Below are 17538 nucleotides of genomic sequence, written 5' to 3' on the forward strand. Positions count from 1 at the left end.
TTAGACCATAGGTTCAGTACCACCTGAGAAAATACTGATCTCTCTCAGTGACACATTATCACCAATGTTAAAATACAGTGGTGTAAACTGAGACGAGTATGATTTCCATGGTTAAAACTGAAACACAACAGCTGCTCAGTCACTCAACCATGTGTTGAGTGAGTTAGAGTAGCTTTTGTTTCAGTTAAAAACAGGCTCTGTGGCGCAATGGACAGCGCATTGGACTTCTAGTCGAACACAGGAGATGTCATTCAAAGGTTGTGGGTTCGAGTCCCACCAGAGTCGAGGACTTTTTTTTAGTAGCAGTAAAATCGAAGTGAATCTTTAAGGTGTTCTTGATTTTACTTTTTTTAGTTCTAGGACTACTTGGCTCGGCTCAACTCTACTCTGCTACTGCTCTAAAAGAAGTTCCAAAATCTACTTATAATTCCAAAATCTACTTATAATTCCAAAATCTACCTATAGTTCCAAAATCTACTTATAATTCTAAAATGTTCTTATAATTCCAAAATCTACTTATAATTTCAAAATGTAGTTATAGTTCCAAAATCTACTTATAGTTCCAAAATCTACTTATAATTTCAAAATGTAGTTATAGTTCCAAAATCTACTTATAGTTTCAAAATCTATGTATAGTTCCAAAATCTACTTACAGTTCCAAAATCTCTATTTATAATCCCAAAAACTACTTAAAATGCCAAAATATATTTAGAATTCCAAAATCTATTTATAATCCCTAATCCCATGCTCTGATTGGTCAGAGCATGTCATCACTGAAGAGTCATGACCGCGACCTCTGACACAAGAATCAAAGCCAACAATGCTGAACTGTAGATCAAAGTTAAAAAGACTTAAAAATCCTGAAAACATTAACGTTAATCTCCAACATTTAGCAAACCAAATGTGTAAAAATGACGATATCTAACAGGGGAGTCTGGTGTAGACAGCGCTGCTGAAAGCCAGCGATCGATCGTGAGCCTGAATCATGACCACGTATTTCAGGTATTTCAGTTCAGTGACTGAATGGCCTGAACCATTCTGTGAACAAATCTTTTTAAATCCACTGATTCTAAGGATTCAGCTGCTTTACACAGTCACTAGTTTGTGTCGCATATAAAACCACGTCACTGCAATTTCACGCAGCCGAACTAAAGTAATGGAAATTTGGTGTGAACAGCCCTTAAGTACCAGGTACCCTTTTCAAGAACTGAGAAGATTCACAACAACCTGGATTTGCATTAATGTAAAAGACTACAATGTCACTGTTGACCCCCGGGTTTCATCAACACCTCAAAGACTCCTGTACTGAACCCCCGAGCAGGGACCTTCACTGGGCCAAATAAAAAATATCTGCCTCTTCTCAGTTCCTGGTCCTGCTGTTTCAACATGCCTTAAAACACACAAGACCTCTTTAATTTACATTTCGAAATTAAACTATGAATATAAAAAAAATACCTCCCACGCAGTCTGACCGCCTCATCAAACTTCTTCTCATCCATGGCCTTCTGGACTTCCTGGGTCTGATGACAACACATGAAAAAAAAACTAAATAACAAATCATTTAAATGCCACTCCCCCTTCCTTTTGCCATAAATTAATCAAATAATTGATTAATCGCTTTGAGATCCAAACTCCAAAATTAATTTGGTTTTTAAGATTCTTAAATGTAAATATATAAAATAAAAAAATATTCTTATCTCCATTTAACAACGTAATCATTAATAATACATATTGTTACTTCTCTGAAAACATCATCACCATGAGGTTTACACCAGGAAAACACTGAGCAACATTTTCTAGACCAAACATCTAATTGATTCATCAGGAAATAATAAGACAGATGAATCTATTATTAAGAAGATAATGTCCATGCTACATGCTAATTCTAAGCAGATCTTACACATGGAAATTAAGTACATTTTATGCATGTTATTTTAAAAATGCATGCAAAACAAAATCATACAAGGCTGGAAAAACTTCTGCGAATGTTATTGGGACCCAAACACAGTCTCCCAGGACCCATCTGTGGGTCCCCGACCCAGGTTTTAAAGGTAACATTAAGTTATCTTTATGTGTACAATAACACAAAGTTTTAAATCAGTGTACTATCACACATCAGAGACCTGCAGGCGCCTCGTGAAAGTATGCAAAAGGTCAAATGTGAGTGTACAGTAAGTCGTATCAGACACACACACACACACACACAAACACACACTTACCATCTGAACACACTCCATAAGTGGTAGTCGAACGGCCTGGTTTCCGACCAGAGACACGACGCAGGCCGGGGTGGTGGCGGACGCCTCCAGTAACGCCAGCACTGCCTCCACGCCCATACGGCTCGCCTGCAGGGGTCATTTTAAAGGTCACACTGAAAGGGGCTGGTTGTCAAAAATATCTTTAATGACTGGCAAAAAAAACAGGCAAGTTCACTCTCAGTGAAAGCATGTCTGCCACAATAAAAGGGATTTTAGCCACTTAATAATAATAAAGTCCACCCCTACTTCAGTCTATGATGTCTCAAGAATAAATCTTTATCTCACTGTTTGACTTTTATGTCAGGAAACTATATTAAATCTCTCTCTCGCTCTCTCTCTGTTGATCCCGTTCACTGCATCCATCTGTTCAAATGCATTCTCTGGTTACTTCAGTGTTCACAGTGTTTCAGTGAAATCCTTCATTCAGATTTATCTACGTCTGGAAAAACTTGACAAATAAGGCAATGAGTAGACCAGCAGCTCCTGTGTCCTCTGTGAGCTAAAATCACTCATTATGGAGTTTGGTGTGGGAGGGTGAGTGGTTTACAAATTTCAGTTTCCTGTTAGTAAAATCTACACCAGCTTAAGTCTACGATATCTTACGGACATGTTTGTGTCTTTATCTCTCTGTAAGATAGAATTTCCTCCACTCACTTTCCCACACCAAAGTCCATAGAGAAAATCAGTTAACCCCACAGCATACAGTAGTTGTTGATCCACTTCTGCCTCCATCAGTAAGTTCAAAAGTGTTATTTGGTGAGTTGTGTGTTTGAAATCCTTCATTCAGATTTATCCAAGAGTCAAAAACAAGGCAGCTGTAAACCAACAGCTGTTGTGTTTCCCGTGAGCTAAAAACGCTGATTTTTGCTATGGATTTTGGTGCAACAGAGTTCACGGTTCAAGAAATTCAATTTCCTGTTGGGAAAAGGCCGTCTAATGGCAGGATACAGCAGCAAACACATACTGAAGATTACGTAAACTTACACCTGTGTTGATTTTATGGGATGAGCCTTTTTGTGACGTGGTTAAAAATCTGTATTTACTTGAACCCCCGCTGGCAACAGCCCTGTTTTCATTGAAAGTGCTCATGCTGGGTTCTCAGCAAACCCAGCACATGCATTTCATCTACATGTGAACCATCATTTTAAAAAGGTGAAGATTGGCCTCCGGGTTGACGCATGGAGTCGTCGGACGCACGTGAGATCGCTCTCCCAGACAAATCACAATTTAAACCCAAGTTTACTTTTAATTCAGTTTTGGTTGAAAAGAAAGATAGATGGATTGGGGAAAATCACTTAGAAGCCAACAAGTCGACGATAAAGAGCCTGCAAAGCAGGAAAACGCGACGACTGCCAGAGACAGCAGCGGTAAAGTCGATCAGATCATTATGGCACCAGCAGACATAATTCAGGTGATTAACGACCTCAAAACTGACCTACGAGGCGATAACAACACTTTGCGACAATAATTCAGTCATCTCGGACAAGAAATAAATGATAAACTGGATATGCTTGGAGCAGTTCACGGCTTAGCGGACCAGGCGGAGACCAGGGTCGAGACGGTTGAGAGATGGGCTGCTGAAGCGACCGAGGCTCTTAGCTCTTGCCTGAAACAGCAAAAAGCGCTTCGACTTAAATTAAACGATCTAGAGTCACGCTCCAGACGCAATAACATCCGCATCTTCGGAGTGGCAGAAGGAGAAGAGGGAGAAGACGCGGTGCCGGAGTTTGTCGAAGTGCTCGCCCGAAGCAAGTTGCCAATCCTGGCGTGGAGTTAAATATTCAGTGTGCACACAGATCTGGACCTCAGAGGTCCGCTCCCGACAAGCCCCCAAGAGCATTCATATTACATTTCCAGGAATTCGCAACCAAAGAATTGGTTTTAAAGGTGGCATGGAATAAAACAAAGAAGGAAAAGATCCAGCTGAATAATAAGACCATTTATTTCGATCACGATTACACTGCTGAGGTGATCAAGAAACGCAAAGAATATAACGGGATCAAAAAGGCTCTGAAAGTGAAAGTAGTTCGCTTCCAAACACCATATGTGAACATTCGCATCCACTGGGAGACAGGAGCCCGATTTTACAACAGCGCAGAGGAGGCGAGAGTGGAGCTGAGGAGACGAGGAATCACAGTGGAGGAGGCGACGTCGACCGAAGGTGAGACTGACTGGGGAGCGCGTCTGGGAAAGCTGCTGGGATCATGGCAGAGGGTAACCGGGTCGTTGCGAGGCTGAGGACGACGTTGCCCAGAGAGCACGATCTAAGCTTCAGAGTTTCCAGAGTGATCACACCGATGCTCAGAGAGATGATCCCCAGTGCAAGGGAGGTAAAATTAAGAAATAGCAATCATCACTGTCACTACGAGTCTGGAGTACAACATTTGAATTGGACTCATTTCTGGCTTCATTTAGGGTATAATGACAATAACTGTCTGGGAGTGTCGAAATAGTTTCCGTTGGACTTTAGGACGGAAGGGTTTTTCTCTTCAAATGGCCTATCCATCCTACGCTTAGGGCCCTGTCTTAGTGATAGGATCTACCCTCGACCCACCAACGGGGTCTTGGTGAGGAGTTTTCTCTTCCTAGTTTGGAGGTCTGTTTTTTACTGTGTTCAGTTGACATTGTTCTGTCTTTGTTATTGTTTATGTTATCAGGGGTTTACACTACTACAAAGTAATTCACATTTTTTTATGTTTAAGTGATGTCACAGAATTTGAAAATAGCTTCTCTGAATGTTAATGGCTTGAGTAACCCAGCCAAGAGGAGTAGGGTGCTAGCAAAAATTAGGAAAGATAAGTCCCAAGTGGTATTTTTACAAGAGACACACATGTCGAAACCGGAACATGAGAAGCTAAGAAAATGTGGGTACACCAACACATATTATAGTTCATGTAAAAATAGTAGGAGGAGAGGGGTTGTAAAAATTATATCTAATTCTTTAAACTTTGAGCTGCTTGGAGAAAAAAGAGATGATGAAGGTAGATATATAATAATCAAGGGCAGGATTGACAGTGTTTTGGTCACATTTGTGAACGTCTATGCTTCTCCAGAGAGGGACAGATCCTTTTTTAAGAAACTATTCGACTTGATTATTTATGAGAGGGAGGAAACCCTTGTCTGTTCGGGAGATTGGAAAACAATTTTGAACCATCGACTAGACACGACAAGCACAAGCAGACTTGGATCCTCAAAATCAAAAGACCTAAAAATCCTGATAAGAGAGGTAGGCTTGTTTGATGTCTGGAGAAGTATTCATTCAAGCGATAGGGAATTCACCCACTATTCAGCCACACATACAGTACACATAAGTACACTCTAGGCTAGACTTTTTCCTGATGAATGGCATTGATAGACACAGGGTACAAGAGTGCACAATTGGAACGGCAGATATATCAGATCACAGTATGGTTTACCTTAGTATACATTTTAGACAGCAAGCCAAGGAAAACACTATGGAGGCTGAATATAGGAATTTTGAATAATAAATCCACAGTGGAAGAAATTGAAAAAAAAATTGGTGAATGTATAAATGATAATAAGGATGACCAGGTCGACACAATCAAAGCAGTTATGAGAGGGAAGCTAATATCACAGACAGCTCACCTAAGGAAAATCTGGAGATCAAAATATGATCAATTAGAGAAGGAATTGGAAAACCTAGAGAAACAACAACCCAAAAATGTCAATAAAGATATAATAGGGAACCAGATTAAAGAAAAAAGGAAACAAATTGAGAACTTAATTAACAATGAAATAGAAAATAAACTGAGATCCGTAAAGCAAACTTTCTATGAATCAGGCCCAAGGGCCGCACAAATATTGGCGAGGCACCTTAGGACGCAACAAATAACAAATTCAATTAATAAGATTAGGGACCCCTCAACAAATTACAGACCTTGTATTCACAGCCTGAGAAGGTTGACAAGAGAAAATTAAGCAATTCCTGATCTTACTGGAACTCCCCTTAATAGGCTCAGAGCAAAATGGATATTTGACTGCCCCTATTACAAAAGACGAATTGGATAAAGCCATAGGTAGACTGGCGACTAATAAGAGCCCTGGAAGTGACGGCTATCCAAATGAATGGTACAAAAAAATTCAAAGAAGTCCTTGCCCCGGTACTATTAGAATCATTTAATTGGACGGTTGAGATTGATGTCAGGTTACAAATTGAATATGTCAAAAACTCAGGTTTTATCCTTTAATTACAAGCCAAATAAAGAAATCAGGAAGAGATATAATTTAAATTGGAATTCTAAGTCAATAAAATACCTAGGAGTGATAATAACTCAGGAATACGACAGAATTTATGAGACAAATTACAGGCTAATCAACGATAAAATTCAAAAAGTGGTCACCGTTAGTGATGGATTTCAGATTTTCAGAATTGAGTGATCAAGATGAATATTTTACCCAGGTTGTTGTACCTTTTTTTATCTCTCCCAGTTAAAGTACCAGATTCACAATTCTCAGCATGGGACAAGCTAATATCCAGGTTCATCTGGGCGGGTGCCAGGCCTAGGATACAATTCAAGACCCTTCAACTAGACAAAGAAAATGGAGGATTGGCATTGCCAAGTCTCAGAGATTATTACTATGCTGCACAGTTAAGATATGTTGTCTATGGGTGCTCTCCATGTTATCAAGCCAGATGGAAGGACACTGAGATGAACCTGGGTCGGGCCCCCCCACAGTCAGCGTTAGGTGGAAAAGATATATGGATCTTAAGAAATATGGCATGATGTTGTTAAAAAATACAAGTTAACAGGTGACTGTAAACTGTTGATCTGGCCTTCTCACACCAGATTCAGACCAGGTGTAATAGACAAAACCTTTAAAAAGTGGAGAGACAAAGGAATAACAGCTTTATGTACACTCATAGATAAGCAACATTTTAAATAATTTGGTCAACTTAAAAATGAGTTTGGATTGGACAACAGAGATTTTTACAGATTTCTTCAATTAAGACACTTTTATGAGACAGAAATTAAGAAAGACCTCTCATTGGAACGATGTGATTGAGGTGTTGACAGGTGCGTATAAGCAAACTCCATCAAAAATAGTCTAAACTGTTTAATGTTTACGGGTTAATGAAACTAAACGGTTTAATGAAGCAACAAGGAAGGAATACAATGTATATAAAAGTGAAATGGGAAAAATAATTTTACATTGAGTTGTCTGAGAGTGATTGGCAGTCCATTTACAAGACCCAACACACATCCACAAGTTCTAAGAGATGGAGGGAGTTTGGTTGGAAAAACTTAACACGTTTTTTTATTATACCACAAATTAAACATAAACAATTGGGTCAACAACAATTCTGTTGGAGACATTGTGGGCAATTGAATGCCAATCACTCTCATATATTCTGGTCCTGTATGAAAATACAAACATTTTAGGACGGGGTTCTGAGGATCGTGGATGGATATAATATTCCTGATGACCCCAGGTATATGTACGTGGGACTGATACCAGATGGGGTAATAGCTAAAGACGATGTATATCTGTTCAAGATCCTATCCCTTGCGGCTAAGAAAGTCATTACAAGAAGTTGGTTGAAAACTGAACCACCTGGACTGAACCACTGGCTAGATATTGTTGAAGAAATTCGATCAGTGGAACAAATGACCTATAGCCTACGGATTAAATAAGAGTTATGTACTGCGAGATGGACAAAATGGCACCTTTATGCAAGATAGTAGTGTCTTCCCCCTGTATTTGTGTTTTGTTCTTGTTTTATTGAATGAAAAATAAAGTTTAAAAAAGAAAGGTGAAGATTGTGTATTTGAGTAGTACAAAACACCTAATTTTGACCATAACGTGATCGCATAGACTCACCAGGATCCGGTCAAAGGCCGAGGGGGTCCCACCTCTCTGCACATGGCCCAGGATGGTGACCCTAGTGTCAAAACCCAAGCGACTGACCACTAGCTGGGTATGGAAGCAGAACATGGGCGTGATTACAGGATCGGTAAAAATCTATGGCATATTATCAAAGCTCAAGAAAGTGCAGAAGTCTTACAAGAATGGACAACACACTTGAATTTGACAGAGGGAGAAATCATGCAAAATATCACCTGTCATGTGACGATTTCATCAAGCATAAAAACTTAGGTTGCAAACGAATGGATGTTGAGAATAAAAGTGGGAAAGCTACATGAAATCATATTAAAATCATATAAAAGCAATTGATGAAAAGGAAACCAGGAAGGAGCTAAACACGCACCCTTGGTCTCCACCATACTCACATCCTTGATATAATCGGGAGTTATAGCCTTGTTGTGGGAATCTATGGCACCTTCGGCTACAATAATAATGTTCAGCCTTTTCCTTTCAGCTCGGTTCTAGAGGGGGTGTGAAATAAGAACAATTCAGTTTAACATGACTGAGTGACCTTTTGCATTTTCCATAAGCTGGATCCAGTGATGGAGGATAAATCTGCTGTGACCACGCTCTGCCACACACTGTGAAAACAAACACTGGTGGCTGCCTGCTGTAGCAGTGTTAGCTTGAAGCTAAACCTGTGGAGTTTCCATGCTAAATAAATAGCTGAGTCATGGCTCACAAGAGCACTTGCTTCTTTAAAGTCTTAAACTCATGTTGGAAATGTTTCGTTTGACATTTATAGTTGAGTAAAATGCCTTATTAAAAGTTGGAGCCACAGGTGTTGAAACCTTTGACTCCTCGAAGCTAGCGAGCAGTCTTCTTTGACATTTTACAGATTAGTAAAACACTCAGAACACATATTTTACTAAAATGTTGACTTCAAGCCTTACCTTAAACTTACTGGTTGCCAGCAAGCAGTCTTCTTTGACATTTAAATATTAGTAAAAACAACTTTTTATTAAATGTTTGAGCCACATGTAAAGTAGCCGTCCTCTTTAACATTAAACATTTAGAAAACACAGTTTTGTGGAAAGTTTGAGTCTCAGGCTTTCAAATCCTTGACTTTGCTAGCTAGCAGTCAATAGCACTAGCTAGCTGCTAAAAGTAAAAAAGAAGACGTTGCTAGCTAGTAGTCTTCTTTGACATTAAAAGATTAGATTAACACCATTTTATTAAATGTTTGAGCCACATGTGTTGAAACCTTGATAACTTGTAGTCCTCTTTAAACATTTAGAAAACAGTGTTATTAACAGTTCGAGGGTAAAGTTTTCAAATCTTTGACTTCTTTACCCACTAGCTAGCAGTCAATGGAGTTAGCTAACTGCTAGAAGTATCTCCTAGCCGTTATTAAGTTTTCACTAAAAAGTAATACAAAATATTATTTTATTGGAAGAAAAATATAGAACAATGATGAATGCAATTGCTATGCAGGTTTTCACATCAGATATGTGACATTTATTGTAATAATTATCACCGAAAACCTTTGTATTTTGTTCCGTCAACATTTTATTGGGTTTGACTTGGCTCAACTACATGGGTGCATCGTTTTCCTTCTTACCATAACCACAATACTTTTTCAAACACAGCTTATAAGGTATTTGCTTTATCAGACTGGAGATAGACCTCAAAACATGCCACTACAGCGCCACCAGTGTCTTAATACCTTAATAAAACCATAATAAGTCATTCTTTTTTTACTGTTTGGAAAAATAATTTAAATAAAGAAACTCTTTTAGAATGTGGCAGACGTTAACGATCAATGTGGTTTTATTATTTCCTTGTTTCCGTCATTGTTTGTCACACACACAGTGTGCTGGTCCAGCTTCTGGTTCTCCCTCTGCGTCAGTCTGACACTGAGCTCTCTCTACTCACATCCTTTATACAATCAGACGTAACGGCTCGTCCTTGTCTGTCAATGGCTCCTTCGGAAACTATGATAATGTTCAACCTGGAACCTCGAGATCGGCTCTGCGTGACAACAAACACAGCTCACCACCACAGCAGACCCACAATGCATTCAGCTGCTAGCGTCGGAAAAAGTATATTGTGAGTTTTTTACTATTCTATTTTGGCAGAGTAGAAATGTTTTACTATAATTACCACTGTCCTATGACTTCATTATTGCACTATTGTATTATTTATTCAACACAGTCATGTAGCTTTCATAGACAGTCTCTTCCAAACTGTTCAGCCCAATTATGAAAATATTCTCCATTAAAAGAGGCTCTTTTATCTGCTGCATTGATTTCCTTTTTTGTACATTGATGAATGGAGCCTCCCAGTGTCAAATAAACCCATTACTGCGTCTGCTTACTGAGAAAAATGGAATGGTTTGTTTTAAATTGAGACGAAGTAAGGACCCTGTTTCCATGGTGCATGTTGGGTGGTCACATGAGTGGGTGAGAGCAGCGTATTATACACTCACAGTCACTATCACAGGCTCTGTGGCGCAATGGACAGCGCATTGGACTTCTAGTCAAGTGTTAGAGATGACATTCAAAGGTTGTGGGTTCGAGTCCCACCGGAGTCAAGGTGTTTTACAATATATAAGGTACTGTAAACATGATGATTACAGTAATACACATTATTTGTAATATAATAAATGACTGTAAAAACTGAAACCAGTACCACTTGCAAATGTCGCTAAACTGACACTGAAATGGTGAAAATGTTGCTTCTATGTTACTTTTTTGGACTGACAGCGACATTCAGCTGCTCTGGTCCTGAATCATATACAGTGTGTACGGAAAGTATTCAGACCCCTTTAAATTTTTCACTCTTTGTTTCATTGTAGCTATTTGCTAAAATCAAAAAAGTTCCTTTTATTTCTCATTAATGTACTGTACACTCAGCACCCCATCTTGAAAAAAAAACGAAATTTTTGCAAATTTATTATAAAAGAAAAACTGAAATATCACATGGTCATAAGTATTCAAACCCTTTGCTGTGACACTCATATTTAACTCACATGCTGTTCATTTCTTCTGATTGTCCTTGAGATGGTTCTGCTCCTTCATTGGAGTCCAGCTGTGTTTAATTAAACTGATTGGACTTGATTAGGAAAGGCACACACCTGTCTATAGACCTTACAGCTCACAGTGCAAATGAGAATCATGAGGTCGAAGAAACTGCCCAAGGAGCTCAGAGACAGAATTGTGGCAAGGCACAGATCAGGCCAAGGTTACAAAATAATTTCTGCAGCACTCAAGGTTCCTAAGAGCACAGTGGCCTCCATAATCCTTAAATGGAAGACGATTGGGACGACCAGAACTCTTCCTAGACCTGGCCGTCCAGCTAAACTGAGCAATCGTGGGAGAAGAGCCTTGGTGAGAGAGGTAAAGAAGAACCCAAAGATCACTGTGGCTGAGCTCCAGAGATGCAGTAGGGAGATGGGAGAAAGTTCCACAAAGTCAACTATCACTGCAGCCCTCCACCAGTCGGGGCTTTATGGCAGAGTGGCCCGACGGAAGCCTCTCCTCAGTGCAAGACATATGAAAGCCCACATGAAGGACTCCCAGACTATGAGAAATAAGATTCTCTGGTCTGATGAGACCAAGATTGAACTTTTTGGTGTTAATTCTAAGCGGTATGTGTGGAGAAAACCAGGCACTGCTCATCACCTGCCCAATACAATCCCAACAGTTAAACATGCTGGTGGCAGCATCATGCTATGGGGGTATTTTTCAGCTCCAGGGACAGGACGACTGATTGCAATTGAAGGAAAGATGAATGCGGCCAAGTACAGAGATATCCTGGAAGAAAACCTTTTCCAGAGTGTTCAGGACCTCAGACTGTGCCGACGGTTCACCTTCCAACAAGACAATGACCCTAAGCACACAGCTAAAATAATGAAGGAGTGGCTTCGGAACAACACTGTGACCATTCTTGACTGGCCCAGCCAGAGCCCTGACCCAAACCCAATTGAGCATCTCTGGACAGACCTGAAAATGGCTGTCCACCAACGTTCACCATCCAACCTGACAGAACTGGAGAGGATCTGCAAAGGAAGAATTGCAGAGGATCCCCAAATCCAGGTGTGGAAAAACTTGTTGCATCATTCCCAAGAAGACTCATGGCTGTACTAGCTCAAAAGGGTGCTTCTACACAATACTGAGCAAAGGGTCTGAATACTTAAGACCATGTGATATTTCACTTTTTCTTATTTAATAAATTTGCAAAAGTTTCTACATTTCTGGTTTTTTTTCTGTCAAGATGGAGTGCTGAGTGTACATTGATGAGAAATAAAATTAACTTTTTTGATTTTAGAAAATGGCTGTGTGTGTGTGTGTGTGTGTGTGTGTGTGTGTGTTTTACCTCAGACAGTTTGTGACACATGTTGTCCTCCCAGCCGTCCTCAGGAGGCATTTCAGGGATAAAAACCCAATCAGCTCCACAGGCCAGGGCACTGACCAGGGCCAGGTATCTACACACACACACACACATACACAGGAAATGTTTGTGTTGTTGTTCCTTGGCTATATTTGAACTAAAAATATAGAGAAAAGTTGGTACCCGCAGTGTCTGCCCATGACCTCCAGGACAAACGTCCTCTGGTGGCTGGAAAACAACAGAAACAAAAGGAAAAGCACTCAGCGGCAAATCACAGCAGGTGACGGAAACAATCGAACCATTTTATCCTAAAATTAGACACAATTCACAGACAAATCTGATAGCAGCAGACAGACATTAACTTTCAATCCTTCGCAGCTCAAAGAGCTCTTACTTTCAGCAAGTGTGTTAGTGCACTAAAGATGGGCCTTAAAGTAGGGAATTAGATTTGTTCTTTTTATTTCTTCTCCTAAACAGGTAACAGAAACAACCAGCTAGAGTATGGTTAAAGTAGTCAGTCTGCAACAACTCATCAAAGATTAATCAAGTACTGAATTAAATGGATTTCCAGATTTCATTTTTACACGTTAATATTTTCTGGTTTCTTTGCTCAAAGAAATCATTAAAACTGATTGATTTAAGTTTGTGAACAAAAACAAAACATAATGAGAACATAATGATTTCTAGGTTTGGGAAACACCGACCAATGCATTTCAACACTTTCTACCATTTTATGGACCCAACAAGTGCTCTGTTATGATAATAAATGTTAGTAGCAGTTGTATTTTATAGTGATTATACACTATTTTATGAACACACTTTGAGGTAAACTAGATTTGACCAATAAATACTCTTATTAATGTCTAATATTATGTCTATTATCAAATCTACTCATTCGATAGTTGTTTGCGTACGGCTGGGTTTAAAGAAAGAAATCATCTTCATTTGAGTGACAAAACATAGATTCATAAAACTTTTACATTTTAAATTTGCCTTTTCCTATGAGTAAACTTGTTCATTTTGCAAATTCTGGCCATGTGAGAAACAAAAAACATAGTTTATGGGCCATAAAATGTCATAAATTTCAGTTTCAATGATGTCTTTGTTATACAGAAACGATTTCAGTCTTGCGCCTTGCCCTGTCTTTTCATTTTTACCTCTGAGCAGTGGTCATGATGGCGTCCACCACCTCAATGATCCGATGCAGGGCGGAGTCGGTGCCGATGGTCATGTCCGTGCCGCAGAAGTCGTTGTCGATGGAGCCTACCATGCCGACGATGTGCAGCACCGAGTTACTCACGACCGCCTCGTTGTCGATCAGACCTGGAGAGTGACGACAGGGAGGAGGTTAATTCGGTAAAAATCTGCACGTGGTCAACAGGGAACACCCGGCGAGTGGCGAGCAATCACCTTGCTGGAGCAGCTCGTCCAGAAGGCTGCTCCACTCCTCTCGGAACAGGTTGGCTCCGGTCAAGCTGCCGTCTCCACCGATCACACACATGTTGGTGATGTTGAGCTTCACGAGGTTGTGCGCGGCCTTCAGGCGGCCCTCGCGGGTGCGGAAGTCTTTGCAGCGGGCACTGCCGATGACCGTACCACCCTGAGGACGCAACACAGGTACACACGCTGAAACTGCATAGCTCAGGTTTATTTCAAGGTGTTGTCGTTATGAGGCACTGGCAAATAAAACCTGATTTTAGCCACTTAACTAAAGTCTCAACTGGTGAAATATAAACCTGCTAAAGTCTACAATGTCTACAAAACACGTTTGCTTGTTTAAAGTGGAAATCATAGTTTGTAGCCCTGTCTCCCTGCACCAAAGTCCATTTTACCAATTTTACATCACAGCACGCAGGAGTTGTCGATCTATTTCTGCCCTCATCTGTAACTTAAAATTAGCTAATTAGCGTTGGTATTTGAAATCTGTCGTTCAGATGTATTTCAGTGACACAAAGTGACCACACGAGACAGCAGTAGACCAGCAGCTCCTGACTCCCTGTGAGCTAAAAATGTCGATATTCTCTATGGACTTTGTGGGGAGAGGGTTAAATTATATTTACACTCACTCACCACTTGCAGCATGCTGGAGACACTTTCCCACGTCGCCTCTTGGATATTGTCTCCGCCGTCCACCATCCCCTGGTAACCCTATATGATACAACATCACCTTTATCATCATCAATAACAAATACAGTGAAGGAAAAACCACAAATCGTCAGGGAACCAAATGATGGCAAGCGTTAGAAATCTACTCCTTCAAGAATGAGATATGTTGTCATTGTTTTTCCCGAAATTTCACAATAAAAACACGCTATGCGTTGACTCTTTCTTACGCCTTCTTTTAAAACTTCTTTGCAGTGAAGCAGAACACGTCAGCTAACGCCGCCCTGACAGTATTAAATTAAATCTCACTGGTTATTACACTTATAATGATTAATAATAAATTTCCCTATCTCGTTTTGTGTCTCCCAGAGAACAATTACTCTCTCTCTGGGAGACACATGTCCCCCATGATTATTAATCATGATCACACTCTGTCCAGTGAGTTTTTATTGAAAGACATCAGGATATTATTACCTGCTGCCTCCAAGGAAGACAAACCACTTCTCTAAATGATTCATTCCTTCTGCCAGTAGGCTGCTCAGTAGTAGCACTAACCACACAACATGTCTTTTGTACTTGTTTTTAGTCGCATTTATCTCGTAGACATTTTTTTTTCTGATATACTAAACACTTAAAAAAAATTACCTTATATGAATTTTATTAGCATCATGTATTCAAAATCCTGATAGTTACTCAATATTTTATAGCTTTTGATCAGGACGTACATTGTGATAAAAAGATTTAACCACAAAAAGCAGGGAAAAAAATATGAATCTGTATTATTTTTATCACAGTTAAAAATAATTAAAAAAAAATATGAATTTAAAAATATTATTTTTATCACAGTTTTTGGAAGTGGACATGTTTGTCCACCAATGACTTAAGAGTATGGTGATTTTTTTTACAGGGATCTATTAGACGAATTGAAAATGAAGGTTTTTTTTCTAGATTCCAAAACATTCAAGGACCTTGACATTTTTTCCCAAATTCAAAAACTTTCAAGGACCCATGGGGAAATAATTTTCAAGGGCTTGGAATTTTATTTTAAATTTCAAGAATTTTAAGGACCCATGGGAGGCCTCCTTGAGATCCTTTTAAGTTTGTAAATTTAGAAAAAACACAAAATTCAAGTACTTTCAATGACCCTTGTCTATTTAGGCCCATTTAAAAAAAATGGCACAAAGAGCCTTCAATTCTGAGACAATTCCATAAAAAAAAGAATCACTAGAAACTTATTTACGCCAAAGAAAATAATGCTAATGTCATAATGCTAAATTGTGCAGAGCCTTCAGTTACCAGGCTCCTCCTCTCCTGTGGAACCAGCTCCCAGTGACAGTTCGGGAGGTGGAGCCTCTCTCTGTATTTAAAGTTAGACTTAAAACTTTCCTTTTTGAAAAAGCTTATAGTTAGAGCTGGCTCAGGGAAACCTGGACCATCTCTTAGTTAAGCTGCTATAGACCTAGACTGTTGGGGGAATTTCCTGTGGTGCACGCACATTCACTCTCTCACACTCTGGGTATGAATATGACTTTTTATATGTCATTAACCTTGTTCTTTCTCTCGATAGTTTGTGTCTTTCCTTCCTTTCCCCTCTCTCTCTCTCGCTCTGTATCCTCATTTTGCAGGTTGCAGAACCCAGATCCAGTTTTCGAGGCTATTACTATCATACATATCATCACCATTATTATTATGCTATAATTAAAAGTCGATATCAGTATAATTTTTATCAACAGTCTCTGCTGCTACTTATATAAATGATATTGCATTTCTATAAACATGTCATCATTGACTGTATAAACCTGTAACTTGATACAGTTGTTGTGTATCTGCTCCTGGTCTCTCTCTTCTGTCTCTACCTCATCTCCCTCTTGTCCTTTCTCTTCCCCCTTTCTGTCCCCCACCTCTCCTCTGTCCCCCATTTTTCCTTTCACCCCAACTGGTCAAGGCAGATGACTTGAATTTGTGCCTCTGGTAATCCACACACAAAATCCAAGCACTTTCTATGACCATTGCCTATTTAGGACCATTTTTAATGTTCAAGGACCTTGAATGGTTTTTTTTTCAAATTCACAAACTTTTAAGGATTTCAAGGACCCATGGGAACACTGAAGGGGACATCAGTGGGGGGAGACAGTCTCCACTTTCAAGGGCCTTGATTCTTTTTTTAATTCACAAACTTTCAAGGATTTTAAAGACCCAGGTTTTTCTTAAATAGCAATGAATTTGAATTTTTGTTTGAGTTTGTTTATTTTTTTTCACATTTTCTATATAAAGGATTTGAATAATTTTACCACGGGTTAAACACAGGACTACATTTAATCAATTACTAAATAAACCATCAACTACTATAAAAATAACATACATACATACATACACAAAGACTCCGTATAAATGTAAATATTGGCTCTGGCAGGTTATAAATACCGGCTCGAAACGGAACTTGAAATAGTTGCACTAATGACCAGGAAATACAGTTTCTCTCTGGGGACAAAAGAAAAATGTTGCTATTGTTTACCCAGAAGAAAACAGGACATGAGAAAGGGCAAGAGTTTGGCTTTAACATTCTGTTTGACAAAAGACAAATTACATATAAATTTAATTCCATTTAAAGAGGAAAAGAATACGACAGAATACTCTAATACAGGAAACAAGAAATTAGGAAATAAAATAAAGCAATAAAGAGAAATAAAATTCACAAACTTTCAAAGATTTTAAAGGCACTTGGGGAAAAACTTTCAAGGGCTTGTAATTTTTTTTGCAAATTGACAAACTTTTAAGGATTACAAGGAACCGTGGGAACCCTGAAGGACACATTGGCCAATGTGCAAGTGACAAAATCACACTTTTCACAGGTTAACGTCTTTTTGAGTCCAAAACTGAAGTGAAATCAAATGCCCTTTACTGTGATTTTTGTCTCTTGTCTGGTCTTTAATAAAGACTCAAATGTATGAGGTTCTTA

General features: G+C 39.3%; 1 protein-coding gene and 2 non-coding genes across 9 annotated transcripts in view; 2 read left to right on the forward strand and 1 right to left on the reverse strand.

The window, feature by feature from the left end:
• Positions 1–17538, reverse strand: part of LOC122770465 (ATP-dependent 6-phosphofructokinase, platelet type-like) — a 37156-nt gene that overhangs the window by 15038 nt on the left and 4580 nt on the right. For 4 of the 7 annotated variants that reach the window (XM_044027351.1, XM_044027360.1, XM_044027384.1 and 1 more), the window contains exons 3-11: positions 14547–14624; positions 13887–14076; positions 13634–13799; positions 12660–12704; positions 12462–12570; positions 8510–8605; positions 8100–8192; positions 2220–2345; positions 1456–1520 (exon numbers count right to left, since the gene is read on the reverse strand). In XM_044027351.1, the coding sequence (XP_043883286.1) occupies positions 1456–1520; positions 2220–2345; positions 8100–8192; positions 8510–8605; positions 12462–12570; positions 12660–12704; positions 13634–13799; positions 13887–14076; positions 14547–14624 (968 nt within the window). Of the gene's footprint in view, positions 1–1455; positions 1521–2219; positions 2346–8099; positions 8193–8509; positions 8606–10019; positions 10116–12461; positions 12571–12659; positions 12705–13633; positions 13800–13886; positions 14077–14546; positions 14625–17538 lie in introns of all 7 variants that reach the window. The other 3 variants (XM_044027369.1, XM_044027377.1, XM_044027334.1) reach the window with 1 other exon arrangement.
• Positions 194–285, forward strand: trnar-ucu. The gene is given in 2 exon segments: positions 194–230; positions 250–285. It is a non-coding gene; the product is annotated as a tRNA-Arg (tRNA).
• trnar-ucu lies at positions 10586–10677 on the forward strand. The gene is given in 2 exon segments: positions 10586–10622; positions 10642–10677. It is a non-coding gene; the product is annotated as a tRNA-Arg (tRNA).

This window comes from Solea senegalensis, linkage group LG1 (assembly GCF_019176455.1).
Source record: "Solea senegalensis isolate Sse05_10M linkage group LG1, IFAPA_SoseM_1, whole genome shotgun sequence".
Classification (NCBI taxonomy): Eukaryota; Metazoa; Chordata; class Actinopteri; order Pleuronectiformes; family Soleidae; genus Solea; species Solea senegalensis.